Source organism: Rhynchophorus ferrugineus, unplaced genomic scaffold (genome assembly GCF_030347505.1).
Source record: "Rhynchophorus ferrugineus isolate W39M unplaced genomic scaffold, kcgeb_rfMv2 rfM3, whole genome shotgun sequence".
In the NCBI taxonomy this organism is placed as follows: Eukaryota; Metazoa; Arthropoda; class Insecta; order Coleoptera; family Curculionidae; genus Rhynchophorus; species Rhynchophorus ferrugineus.
In genome coordinates this window covers 30,823,914-30,838,248 of record NW_027472582.1, presented here as the reverse complement: position 1 = coordinate 30,838,248, position 14,335 = coordinate 30,823,914, and the positions used below count along the sequence as shown (strand labels likewise).

The 14,335-nt window shown below is 28.9% G+C and overlaps 2 protein-coding genes across 8 annotated transcripts in view; one reads left to right on the top strand and one right to left on the bottom strand.

Annotated features, from left to right (window-relative positions):
• Positions 1 to 14,335, bottom strand: part of LOC143193584 (uncharacterized) — a 100,308-nt gene that overhangs the window by 73,235 nt on the left and 12,738 nt on the right. The window lies entirely within an intron of this gene.
• Positions 4,264 to 10,730, top strand: LOC143193014 (uncharacterized). Of its 5 annotated transcripts, none has more exons than XR_013004928.1 (8): positions 4,264 to 4,403; positions 6,655 to 6,992; positions 7,557 to 7,779; positions 8,462 to 8,678; positions 8,739 to 8,811; positions 9,477 to 9,593; positions 9,650 to 9,764; positions 9,819 to 10,724. XR_013004928.1 is itself a non-coding variant. In XM_076398930.1 (8 exons), exons 2-7 carry the CDS (start codon positions 6,825 to 6,827, stop codon positions 9,710 to 9,712), a joined length of 861 nt encoding a protein of 286 aa, XP_076255045.1. In that variant the 5' UTR covers positions 4,264 to 4,403; positions 6,655 to 6,824; the 3' UTR covers positions 9,713 to 9,734; positions 10,619 to 10,730. The 5 variants fall into 5 exon arrangements, 4 of the variants coding, with proteins under 4 accessions (XP_076255045.1, XP_076255044.1, XP_076255047.1 ...); XM_076398930.1 differs by having other exon boundaries at positions 9,650 to 9,734; positions 10,619 to 10,730; XM_076398929.1 differs by having other exon boundaries at positions 9,650 to 9,734.

Genomic DNA, 14,335 nt, shown 5'->3' with positions numbered 1-14,335 from the left:
GTACAGGTCTGGGGAGGCTCGCAGGAAAATGAGAATTTGAATAGGTGATGTGAAGACCGCCTCTTGGCTACTCATTAAATTCCATCCTATCTACTGAACCAATGATCCTTACTGGTACTTTTTACTTTTAGTTCTTTGCACTGGTAACTGGGAAAACGTTACGAAGCACTAGTTCCTGGCCGGTGTGTCGATATCACCTAAAGCAACATGTGGCATTTTAACAATTCCGAATTGGGCCGAATGGTCTGTGACATCGGCCAATATAATGAAAAATTTGTCATTAAAATATATGAGATCCGAAACATATTTCCTGAAAATGTCGGGTATGAAGTCGTTCGGCGTAAGCATCATAAGCTTTCTTGTGAATCTGGATATTCCTAACGAACCAAAGAGCACTGAAAATTCTTCTGACAACTTTGTCCTGGAAGACTTGAAGATACACCAATTTAGAAAGTAAGACTTGCTGAAAATAGAATCGTAACGACTGGTACGGACAACGGATTGGCATCGTGTACAAGAAACATTGGTAATAGGTGACCTGTTGGTCCTGCAGATTGGTGGAAACCGCAAGTTGGAGATACCTTGGTCCATCCGAACGTTCCGTCGAAGAGTACAATTAGTTATGTGTCCTTTTCCTATCATAAAATTGGAGAATTTTCGATTGTGAATCGCGAGATATATCGATGAGTAATATATCGATAATGGATTATGATGTGATGGACTACAACACTGCGTTCAACGATTCTTTTGATTCTTGAATATATCCATTTCTCGGATTTAAGTTTTTACAAACTAGCTCTATCACTTCACGAAAATATTTTAACAAGAGGAGACATATGTTTCGGAACATTTCTAACGGTATTTTTTTATGAATCTAGAGCTGTTTTTTTATGAGATCAATATTTTTTAGGATAAAATTTTATTTAATTTCTTGAGTTCGAAAAATCTGTAGATGTTTCTTATCTAATTAGCATAGGAGAAGTGCCTAACAATGTACAAGACACTGATATAACGATATAACTTAAGTTGCAGCATACATTTAATGAAGTAGTAAAGGCAAATGCTTTCTATAGAAGCTAAAATGCTATCTAACATTGTGTAACATAAGAATGTTCAAAATCCACTTTCCATATTTATTAAAAATACCATTTTTTGAGAAATTATAGAGAATAGATCCGTTTTATTTTTACAATAAATGCTTAATAGTCAATAATGTCATTTATTATAAATAAATATATTGATATAAAAAGAGGTTTGTTGATTGGCACCAAGTATTTTAGGATTTTCTTTTATAATTTTTTTTTAAGTAGTAATAGATAATAGTCATACAGTGGTAATCAGGATCAACTATATTTATTGATGAAAATGCGAAGTATCAGTGTGAACAACTATTATACAACTTAGCCTAACTGTTAAATTTGGCGATTTTGACAATTTCTACATAAAATAACAGTTTTCCATGTCAAACTCGATGTGGCAAAAAATTGACTTCAGGACTAAAACGGCTCAAAGACAATAAATTGAAAGACATATAAGATAAAAACCCAAGTTACACTTTCAGAGAGATTTGTTAGAGACCATTTTTTATTATGTGACTACTACATGAAATGACTGGGAATGTAATTCCTATTCACAATCGAAATTTCTTTATTTACCACGCAAAAATAGATGAATTTTCTGCGATGTAACAGGTCAATCGAAAAGTCCCCGGCCTACCATAATAAAACATATTTTTTTGCAAAATTATTTTTTCCATTTTTTTCCACTGATTATAGCGACCCCCCAACTTTTCCATACCATTTTTGTAGTACGATTTGCTTTTAAATAGGCCTCAGTTTCGGCGATCCCCTCTTCATTCGACGAACATTTCTCCCCGCGAGCATTCTCTTGAGATCTGAGAACAGGAAATAGTCTGGAAAATACGGTGGACGAGGGGGCAATTTGAGCCCTCTTCATGGATTTTTGCCATCGTTTTCACTGACTTGTGACACCGTGCATTGTCTTGGTAAAGCAACACTTGCTTTTTTTTTAATTTTTTTATTTTAATTTTAATTTAAAATTTTTATTTTATTTTGAATTTTAAATTTTTACATACTGCAGTTAGCACCATATTAGACCACATAGATGACGATAATTGGTAGTTTTTTTGGATGGGCAAACATATGTTTGTTGAGATGATCTCGCATGATCATAATTATTTCGACGAATGCTTAGAATTACGAATTTTATTGATCTGTTGGTTGTTCTTTCTTGTTATATGGTCCATATATGATGCAATACTTTGCTTACAGATTAGAAGTTATTATAAGTTATCACTGATTGATGACAATTCGGTAAGTTGATGGGTATATATACGAAATATAACTTGTTTTATCCTTTTCTTCATTGAATATAATAAATGTAGGGTGTATTTACTTGTGATGGATTCTACTTCATTATTATTTTGAATTGTAGTAATCTTCTGGAATTTTATGGGGAAAATGCTGCATCTGCAACCATTGGTAAAGGTGGCTTGAACTTTTTGTATGATGAGTTTTAGGAGAAAATAGAAGAATGTTCAGATAAGTCTGAAAATATGAATTTCAGAAGCCAAAAATTTTTTAAAATAAACTGTTTTAATAATTGTTTTAAATATGTGTACTAGCAGAATTAAAAAAAAACGAATAATAATATTAATTCTAAAAAAAGTTGCAGTCTTCGTGGGTATAGAATTCAGATATCAGTAACAATTACATTGTATAATTTTACTGATATCGTTTAGTATCTAATAATAAAGGACGATTGAAATATCAATAAAAAAGACTGGTACTTGATATTACATTATGCCAGATCTTAAAAAAAAAACTTTAAACCTAATTTTCTCTTTTAGACGAGGATGATAGCTGTACTAATAAGGAACATAAAAGAATAGAAACCTTAACGGATGACAAAGTTATAGATAGAATTGAAAGTGTTAGCTATTTAGAAGATTCAATAAATAACGAGATTATAATGATAACAAAAAGGTATATTTTCAACATAATATATTGTATTTCGTTATACTATAACTTTTTAAAATTTAGAATTCAATACATATTGGAAGAACTTTTAGCTACAGAAGAGAATTATGTCAAAAATATAAAACGCCTTTTGACAGTAAGTAAGAAAATCTTCAATATTATTGGCTGTACTTAACACAATTAAACCTCTTTCACCTAACACATTGATTGTATTTGGCTTCTGCAAAATAACGATTATATTAATATTATCTTTCTATTAGTTAAAGAAATAAAACAAATAAAATTGAAAACTGTGATACATCTAAGCAAAACGTTTTATATTAAGGACTTTGTATGATAAATACATGACACCTGTTTTCTTTAAAGTGGTTTTGCCCTATAATATTTCTTAGGTGGTCCGTGATTTCAAACCTGCTGGTCAAAATATTTCTTAGTTTCTTTTTAAATCTAAACGGTGATAGAGGGTTTATGTATAGAGAATCCGAAAGAAGCCTATGATTCAGACTACTTGCTTCCTGCAGTTGAGGGAGGTCCTATAGTAATCGTCATATTCCTTAGATCCAAACATCAATTATAATCATTATGGGTTGTTTTAGAGCAGTAAATGAGGAGTATATTTCCATCACTGAAGGAATTTGAAGTTTTTCTAAAAGAATAGGAAAACCCGTTGAAAACTATTCAGACGCTCCACAAATCAATTTCTCAATTCCTCGACTAGCTGAAGATCTTTTAAAACAAATCATTATTGAACACCTTGCTATATAAATATTGTATATATGTCAGGTGTTTGTTCTTAGTTCTTCTGGAATTTGAACAAAAGTTTGCATTTGATGGTAAATGGTCTAAATATCTTGGTCTATCATCCGTGGAATAATTAAATTTGGAGTCATTAAGATTTGGAAAACCATTCCAGGCGGGGTATACCTTGAAATTGGCTTTACCACGTCCACGTATATACTTTTGGTGTTTTCTTTAGAAGTGTGCATTCAAATGAACGAGGCGGCGTGTATACGTTAAGATTGAATTATGTGGTCAGTGAGAGGTTTTGACATACGGGTTTGGTTTATGTGAGAATAGACTGTATCGTTCTGTGATCGCTGTTCAACAGTCACCCCTTCTTTCCATAAAATAAAATAATGTTTAAAATAAAGTAAATTTTGATTATATTAAACCCTTCACATTTTATAACTTATATAATACACATATGACATCCTAGGTTATACTTTTCAGTAATAAATTTTTTTTAAGGACTATTATATATTTCTATATGAATACTATCCGGATGAAGCGAATATAATTTTTGGAAACCTTAAAAAAATATATCAACATCAAATAAGCTTCCTAGAAACTCTTGACACTTGTGGCCCACAATTGGATGGCATTCTAGAAGCTTTTATTGATTACGTAAGTGTAGCAGAGATTTTGATATTTTCTATTGGTTTAACTGAAGCGTTATACAGGAAAAGTTATTCAAACTTTATCCAATATATATGAGGAATGTTCCTAAAGCCAATGCAACTGTCAAAATTTTAAACGGTGTATTGCAGGTATGTATAATGCAAAAACATACAAAATAATGTGTTCTAAACTCAGCAATATGTAGTTTGTATGAAACCCCCTAAAATATGATTTTCTAAGTTTGTGTTGCATTGTGTAGGTTTTGTTACCCCACATTGCTCTAAAGTTTTTCGTGCTCTAACCAAATCTGCGTTTTATCTTTTATGCATATGAGGTTTTGCTCACGAGTTTTTACATATGCGTGATTGAAGAAGTCATTATAATAATTTGAACATGTAGCTTTACGTGTCAATTCAACTTTCCTATTCCTAAAATACCTAATATTTATACATTCTTTAACGGGTTTTTACTCTGATATTTAAACTTCTACTTAGTTTCCATTTTGATACATTGTCATGATGTAGATGACAAAACGACACCCCACACAAAACTCTGCATACACGAAAAAGGATAAATAGAAAGCGATAATCAAAGTATAAAGAGCATTTGGAAGCAATATTACAAACTCTATTTGAGATGCAAGAGGATGCTGAAATCAGACAAGACACGAATCTAAGCGCTAACAACGAATACACCATTCAACATTACAGGAAGTCAAGCAAGCAATAAAGATTCAGAACAACAATAAGTCAGCAGTTATAGATGACTTTTCTTCAGAAATCTATAAATCAAGTGGGGAATGCCTATCAGAATCTATCTGTGCATTGATTGAAGAGAACGGAAATGCAAATGGAAGTAGGCGACAATCCCTGAGGACTACAGAAAGTATTATTTATCCTATTTGTAAAATGAGAAATACTCTAAAACAGGATAGATATGATCGAAAAGTTTCTTGTATGCACTGCGTCCAAAATTCTCACGTTATTAACCAACACCTACAACCTCTTGCAGAAAATATATTTGGTTAATATCAATTGGATTAGGTCCACACAGAACTAGCTATTACATATTATTAACATATAAGATTTTTAAAGATTATAAATAGATTTATCACTCGTTTAATATAAATAAACTGTATCAGATATTGATGAAATACCGCGCATAAACTAACCAGAATAATAAACGCAAAAATGGAAAACACACTAGAGGTCTTCTTCTTTCAGAAAAAAAGAGAATCCACGAACCAATTAACTAAGCTGACTCTTACCCTATTTAAATCTAGCTAAAAATACATAGTGAAAAAGGTAGACATCGAGAAGAAGAACTTGCTAACCAACAAGACGTTACAGATGGCTGTAAATTCAAGTAAAACAAAGACTCTAATACAGAAACGAGGTAGTAAAGATGCACAAATCATAATAGGAGACACTATTGAATCATGGTCACTTTATATATCTGGAAGTGGAACTGAACTCAGCAAGTACTGAAGATGATTGCACAAGAATAAATGTAACATATAAAACCTATTTCGCACTGTCTGACACACTAAATTAAAAAAACCTACACCCTAATAACAAGCTGAAAGTCCACAAAATAATAATAAGGCCCAATGAAAGAAGCTGTGAAAGCGAAACGTAGACCATGACTTCAAAAGTCTCAATCTGTATAAAGAACTCTCACTCTCAGAATTCATTCGACTACAACGGTTACACTGAGCAGGATATGTGATAATAATGGAGGACAAAAAGTTATAAAAAAGAATTGTAGATAGTCGAGTGTACATCAAAAACCAGCGGAAAGATCCCGGAAACGTTAGGAAGATAAAACTCAGGGAGGTGCAGGCCAGCTTCTTGGCAACCCACTGTGATATTAACAAGCATGGAGGCCCAGGCTCAGTTTGGGCTGTAGCGCAATGGGAAGAAGAATAATAATAAAGAAAACAATTAATATAAGATTATAAAATATAAAACCCCAAATAATTGGGTCCAAACCAATATGTGTTTCTTCCAAGCTAATTTTCAAAGTATTTACTGAAAGTCGGATTAGTAAATTTCTACTATTTATTTTCTCTCTTTTTCTGGACTTAAGACAATTGTGCATCAGGGTTCCTATATAAGGCATTATTCACTAATAATGCCATAATATGTTAAAAATCTATTTCACGTTTATAAGTTTTTTTTTATATATAGTATAATGTGTAACTGTTATGTAGGACCCCATACTGATAAATAATAATTTCAATATATGTATATTTCAGAAAAGGCAAGTAATAGTGAAAGACAAATTTGGCATATCAGCGTATTTGATAAAACCAATTCAAAGGCTGGCAAACTATAAATTATTTTTCGAAAATATAATTAAGGAATTAAATAAAGTCAACCTACCAACAAAACAACAGAATATACCTTAAACAAGATTAAAAGGTACATGAGTGAAGGCGATGATGCTTTAATCATACATTCGATAGAAAAAAGCCCGATAAAGCCACAACATTATGGGCCGTTTATAATGAACGAAAAATTTACACTATTACAACCTGAAAAACTTAATTCAATGGTATATCTTTTCGAAAACATTCTTATCTTTACATATGAGGTAATGTATATGTCACGGTTTCTAAGTTTATTATTCCTTGTATTAATATAAATTAACGTATAACAATGATATGCCACCTCACTTTTAGCTAAATAGTGTATAGCATTGTTTATTGAATATTTAGCGACATTTTTAATTTTATAGCTATTATTATGCTAAGGCCTTCACTAAAAGATAACGTATCTTTATACATTTTAGATAGATTAATATTAGGACTGTGAATTAATTTTCATTTATGTAACCGATTTTTATTTTCGTGAGTTCACTAGACCCCCTACAAGAATCTTTTGTAGCAGTATTTTCTCTAATTAGTATTAATAAATACGTTTCCGAAACAAGCCGAAGAACGCTGGTAAAAAATATTGGAATTTGAGAAGTCGAAAGCTCAAACTAAATGAGGTCTTCCAATTAAAACTGAAAGTATTGAAACAGTTTGATTTTGAAAAAAGAAGACGACTACTCTTACAATAGAGTATATTTTCCAGTCAAAATTAATTCACAGTCTACATTTAGAATTGTCTTATTTGAATTTTATTATATAGGTATTTAATTTATACTTTTCAGCGTCATAAAAATAGGTTTACTTATTATAAATCAATATATACAAATGATTTGCAAATTGTAACTTTCGATGATAAAAATCAGATACATTTAACTGATTTTGGTAAGAAAAAGGGACGAATAATCGATTACACATTCGTGCTGGATGCCAAAAACGCCATAATCAGAAAGACGTGGAGTCACGAAATAACAAATATATTACTGAAACAGCTTTGTGAGACTCAGAGTAAGTTTAAACTTCGGATGAACATTTGTATAATACCAAGCAAAAAAGTCGTGTTGTACCTTATATAAATCTTAGTGCAGTAATTGTTTAGGGTTTAACAATAATAAACAAATGAGGTATATAAGGGAAACATATTAATCGTATTTTATTCCAAAAGAAAAACTAAATAGTCTGAAAAGTAATTGAAGTCAGTCAATAGTGAGTCGTCAATATTAAAGATATCAATATTCCATAATTTAAATTTTAATGTCGATGGCATAGTTGGCACAATTATTGCTTACGGGTAATATATTTTTCTTATCCAAGATTATCCAAGAATTAGGGATGAAGAAAAATTATATTTAATATTTTGAAAAGTATTGAAAAATATCGACTCAAAAGAAACTTTCAGAAAATATCGATATTTATGGCCGATATATCGATATATCGACATTTTTTGAGTCGATCTTTTTCGGTACTTTTCAAAATAAATTAAATATAGTTTTTAATAGACCTTAAAAATGAGTACTTGATTTTAAAAGACCGCCAAAAAATATTACTACTTTTTGAAATATTTAAAAATATATTTTAAACATATTTTTAAAATAATATTTCACTATATTACTTTTTTCTTAAAAATGTCGATATATTTTTTGTAAAATATCGATATTTTTATACTCGTTGATGGAAGGTACTATTTCAGAAGAGGAGAATAGAGAAGGGAATAAAGGATATGAAAGAAGCAAATCCATGAAAGATAATTTTAAGGACCCTATAAATGACGAAGGAATATCATCTCATTTTAAAAATAATGGAAATAATATAAGGGAGGCTGAACAGTTTCAGAATAATACTATGATTTTTCAGTATAGTGATCTGGAACATCGAGTTACTGGTACATCTGTATCGACAAAAATAAAGTAGGTCGTCAATGTATTAATATAAAATGTTCGTCTATAGTATAGAAAATTCTTAATTAGAGTTGAAGATGTATTGGAAGACATTTTGAAGACGAAAAGTATTTATGTCGAAGGGATAGAATACCTTTTGAAGGTAAGTTTTGGAACGTAAATAACGTTAGCTTTAAAGTGTTTATAGGTGGTTGGAACGTTTTGATATTCTTGAGGTCTGATGTTAAAAGAAGATGTTAACTAATGTCGACTCTTTGTACAACCAAAAAAAAGACAGTGTCATTGAAAATTTATAAAAACTTACATGAGCCGACTTTGCAGCATGCACTAGATTTGGTTCTTGCTGTCATTTCGTCTTCTATACATCTTAAGTAAACCCCATTTATAAAGATGTATATATATGTATATATATATATATATATATATATATATATATACATATATATATATATATACATATATATATATATATATATATATATATATATATACATATATATATATATATATATATATATATATATATATATACATATATATATATATATATATATATATGTATATATATATATATATATATATATATATGTATATATATATATATATATATATATATATATATATATATATATATATATGCATATATACATATATATATATATATATATATATATATATATATATATATATATATATATATATTCTATACATATATATCTATACATATATATATATATATATATATATATATATATATATATATATATATATATATATATTTAGTATTTAATGGTATTTATTTAAAAGGCCTATCAAGATCTTTTATATGAAGACCATTCTGAGGAGACGAAAATACATTTCCTAGAAACGCTCGAAAAGTATGATCCACACTTGGATGGTATTATAGAAACGTTTGTTTATTCCGTAAGTGTAACAGTTATTCAAATATTATTTGTTATTTCAACTAAAATGTTTTGCAGAGAGAGCTATTCAAATTTTACCCAAAACCTATGAGTGACGTTCCAAAAGCCAATGAAGTTTAAACAAAAGTTAAATAATTAAATGGTATATTAAGGTTATGTATAATAGATTAATGTACATATTAAAGGACGTATTCAGCACCCAGCACTACATAATTATCTTTTCTAGTTTTGGTCTTGGTCTCGGTTGTTACGTTTCCCCGCCTAAACGCCTTGTGACTCTTGCCAACATCTCCAGGATCTCAATACATCAACATCTTCGAAATTCGTGTTAATCTAATTTTCAGCTTCATTCACTAAAACTAACATACGTTCATGCCAGCTATAATTTCTTTCAATTTGCCTCCTTCGCTAAATAATATTTTTATTCGCTAATTTGAAAAACTCTTCAGACTTCTGCGTCAAATTTCACTTGACTCTGTAGTTTCAATACTCGTCATCTGGATACAGATCAAATTTCACTAATCATTAAGACATTCTCTCAATTTTATTTTGAAATTCCAATGAACATTTTAAATCAAATCATTTTAACAACATTTTTTTTTACCAAATCGTTTACTGTCTCATAATACCTGTACAATATATTTACTATTTTCTTATTATATCGCCAAACATAAACATAATTCAATAACTAGTTTCACTGCTTGCCAAACTCACATATTCCTAACGCCATATTCCCATATTTGTAAAGTATCTACGTTAAATGCACTTCCATAGTCGTCAATTATTAGCTAATATCCGCCGCGATTAGCAAATCATCAGCGAGTTATCATGTACCCTCTACGTAATGCGTCAACAATGCCGTTCTGTATTTTCTTGCATTATTTCTTTCTTTTCAAACTTCCTGTTTGATGTGATCAATACACTAATTAGGTTCCATTTTTGTTGATAGTGCCTCAATCAGATTCGGATCTCATTCATACTGACAAAAAACACACAAAATTGACTAACTTGTAACTCATTTCCTAGATTTGGACATTCTGGCCGATATAGTATTCTTATTGCTTAATGATATAGAACATAGACCTAGTTCTTTAGTATTTTTATATACCAATAACCCAAAAGGAAAAAAGGACCAACCAACCTCTAATTGAACATGAAACCTATATGAATATTTTATTAAATGATATATAATAAATAATATACTAAAGCAATAAATTAATAATTAATAATAAAACAATAATAATAATTCTATGGAGAGCTTGTATACCACCTGCTATAATCACTCTACAAAATTAACAAAGTCCTATAACATATGTTAAAAAGTATACTCGCTTATATGCGTGTTATATTATAAAAAATACGTACTAACCTAACTTTCGGTATTTGAATGTTTGTTATAATGTGTAATTGTTATATATTTCTCCATTCTGAAAAATAATAGACTATTACTATATTCCTCAACTTTACTTTTGCTTAAATTTCAATATATATTTTCAATCTATATTAAAGAAAAGGCAGGAATTACTTACATATGATTGGGGCATATCAGGGTATTTAATAACACACAATTTTAAGGCTTAAATAATATATATTATTTTTCGAGAATATGATAAATGAATTAAATAAAGACAACCTACCGATAGGACAAGCAACATATGTTTTAAGTAGAATGAAAAGATACTGAAAGAAATGATGCGTTAGGATCATTTATAATGATGGAAAAATTTACACTATTAAAGCCTATAGAATTTGAATCAACAGTATATTTTTTCGAAAAAATTATTATTTTTACATACATAGCAGGAAATGTGTATAGTATGTTTTAGTTACACTCTTTCTTATATTGATTGATTGATACACTAACCTGTGTGGAAAAACTAAAACTAAATCACTACAATTTTAAGGTTAAGTAATATATAGTATTGTTTTTGCAGTGAATATTTGAAATAATTTTAGTAGTTAAACTGTGTTTCATTTTATAGCTCCAGTTATAATAAAGCCTTCGTTAAAATACACTTATATGTTTATGGAATTCGATTCCGCATTAAGTGAATTGAAAATTATTGAATTGGATTTACTACATTTTTAATACTGACCGTATCATAATAAATTGAGTGCTCAAATTTAACGAGACTGCCTGATTGAAGCAGATCAGTTCAATTTAAATTTTACAAGAATATGTCTGTTATATAAAATAAAAACCTACATGCCATTAATTCAGTTTACTTGATATACGATTTATTTACAATATTTATTCATTACAATATGTTTATTACAAGAAATTTACAGGGCTTTAATGATAATAAGCATATTAACTAAACCACTCAAATATCACGAAATTGAAAACTTAAACTGAACTTTTACTCGTACTATTTCAAAATTAATTCATAATTACTATATTTAGCAATATTTTATTTATATTTTGTTATATATATATATATATATATATATATATATATATATATATATATATTTAATTTCTACTTCATAGCACTACAAAAGTAGATACTTATTGCAAATCAATACTTACAAATGACATAATCGACTTAACTGATTCAAACAAGAAAAAGTATCATAAAGCATATACAACTGAACTAATGTTGAACCAAAAATACTAATATCTAATATAAAAATATTATAATAAAAAATTTTACTCCGTCATTGTTTTGAAGCGCTGTATTCTTGGGGCAGTTTATGGGAATCATGCTCCATCCCTTATCGTATAGCGATTTTTATGAGAAAAATATAGATATTTTCGAATATTTCAAGACACACAAAACTGACGTCAGTGGATGAACATTTACGTCAAATAAAAGAAGAAACATTACTTATATATTTTGGGTACTGGTGATGAGAACCAATTAAACTGTTGTAATAACATACAATTAGAAAAAATCCTTTGTTAAACGTTTTGGTATATGATGGATGGATATTTAGGCATATGATTTGAATTTGAAGATATTTTTTTATTATTTGATGATATAAAACAATTAAAATTTAACAGAAAATAAAAAATCCTATTCGTCGAAATTAACTTCAGCCAGTCGGTAGTTAGTATTATATGTAAGTTTTAAAATTGATGGCACAGTTCACAAAATGTTAACATTCCTTTTCTTTATCTAGTAAATGATTTAATTAATAGTGATAATGTTTAATTAAAAGTAATTAATATTAATAAAGAGGTAGTGTTTTAGAGAGAGATAACTATGTAAATAAATGACATAAAAGAAGCGAAACCAAACACATGTTTTTTAAAGGTCTTATAAACTGAAAATGGACCGTTTCCTAATTATATTAAGATTCTTCAGTACAGTGATATGAAATATTACATCACTAGCACCCCTGTACTGAAAAAAATAAAGTATGCCGTCAATGTATTCGACAAATTATTTGTTCATATTATAAAGATTTTTTTATTTGGACTTCAATATGTACCGGAAGACATTTTAGAGACGGTAATGAATTACGTCGAAAGGATATAATGCTTTTCGATGGTAAGTTGTTAACATTTAAATAATATTAACTTTGATGTGACTGGAGATGTTTGGAAATTGTTGATGTTCTTGAGATGCGGTGCCGAAAACTAGGACTAGGAAAATTGACTAACTTGTAACTCATTTCCTAGATTTGGACATTCTGGCCGATATAGTATTATTATTGCTTAATAATATAGAACGTAGACCCAGTTCTTTAGTATTTTTATATACCAATAACCCAAAAGGAAAAAAGGACCAACTTGAAGAATGACCTCTAATTGAACATGAAACCTATATGAATATCTTATTAAATAATACATAATAAATAATATATTAAGAAATAAATTAATAATTAATAATAAAACAATAATAATAATTCTATGGAGAGCTTGTATACCACCTGCTATAATCACTCTACAAAATTAACAAAGTCCTATAACATATATTAAAAAGTATACCTCTCTTATATGCGTGTTATATTATAAAAAATACCTACTAACGTAACTTTCGGGATTTGAATGTTTGTTATAATGTGTAATTGTTATATATTTCTACATTCTGAAAAATAATAGGCTATTACTATATTCCTCAACTTTACTTATGCTTAAATTTCAATATATATTTTCAATCTATATTAAAGAAAGGGCAGGAATTACTTATATATGATTGGGGCATATCAGGGTATCTAATAACACCAATTTTAAGGCTTAAATAATATATATTATTTTTCGAGAATATGATAAATGAATTAAATAAAGACAACCTACCGATAGGACAAGCAACATATGTTTTAAGTAGAATGAAAAGATACTGAAAGAAATGATGCGTTAGGATCATTCGATGGTAAGTTGTTAACATTTAAATAATATTAACTTTGATGTGACTGGAGATGTTTGGAAATTGTTGATGTTCTTGAGATGCGGTGCCGAAAACTAGGACAAGTTCAGAGTTTAATGTTTAATACTATTTCCTCGCTATAGTCGGTTAACTTTTTTTTAATAGTAAACATAACTTATTTGAATTCCTTGTTCAACGTAAACACAAATGAAAGACATCGGAAATTTATAAAAACTTAGCATGTAAATATTCTTGCATGAATGGATTGAATGAACAGGTAAAGTAATTTTGCAATATGATAAGGTTTGGTGATAAAATTTTTTAGAAGAAACGTCAAATATAAATACTTAATGTCTTTCTCCCCAGTATTCATTTGACTTTGCTCCTTGTGATTTTACCTCATCTACATATTAACTAAGCTTCATTTATA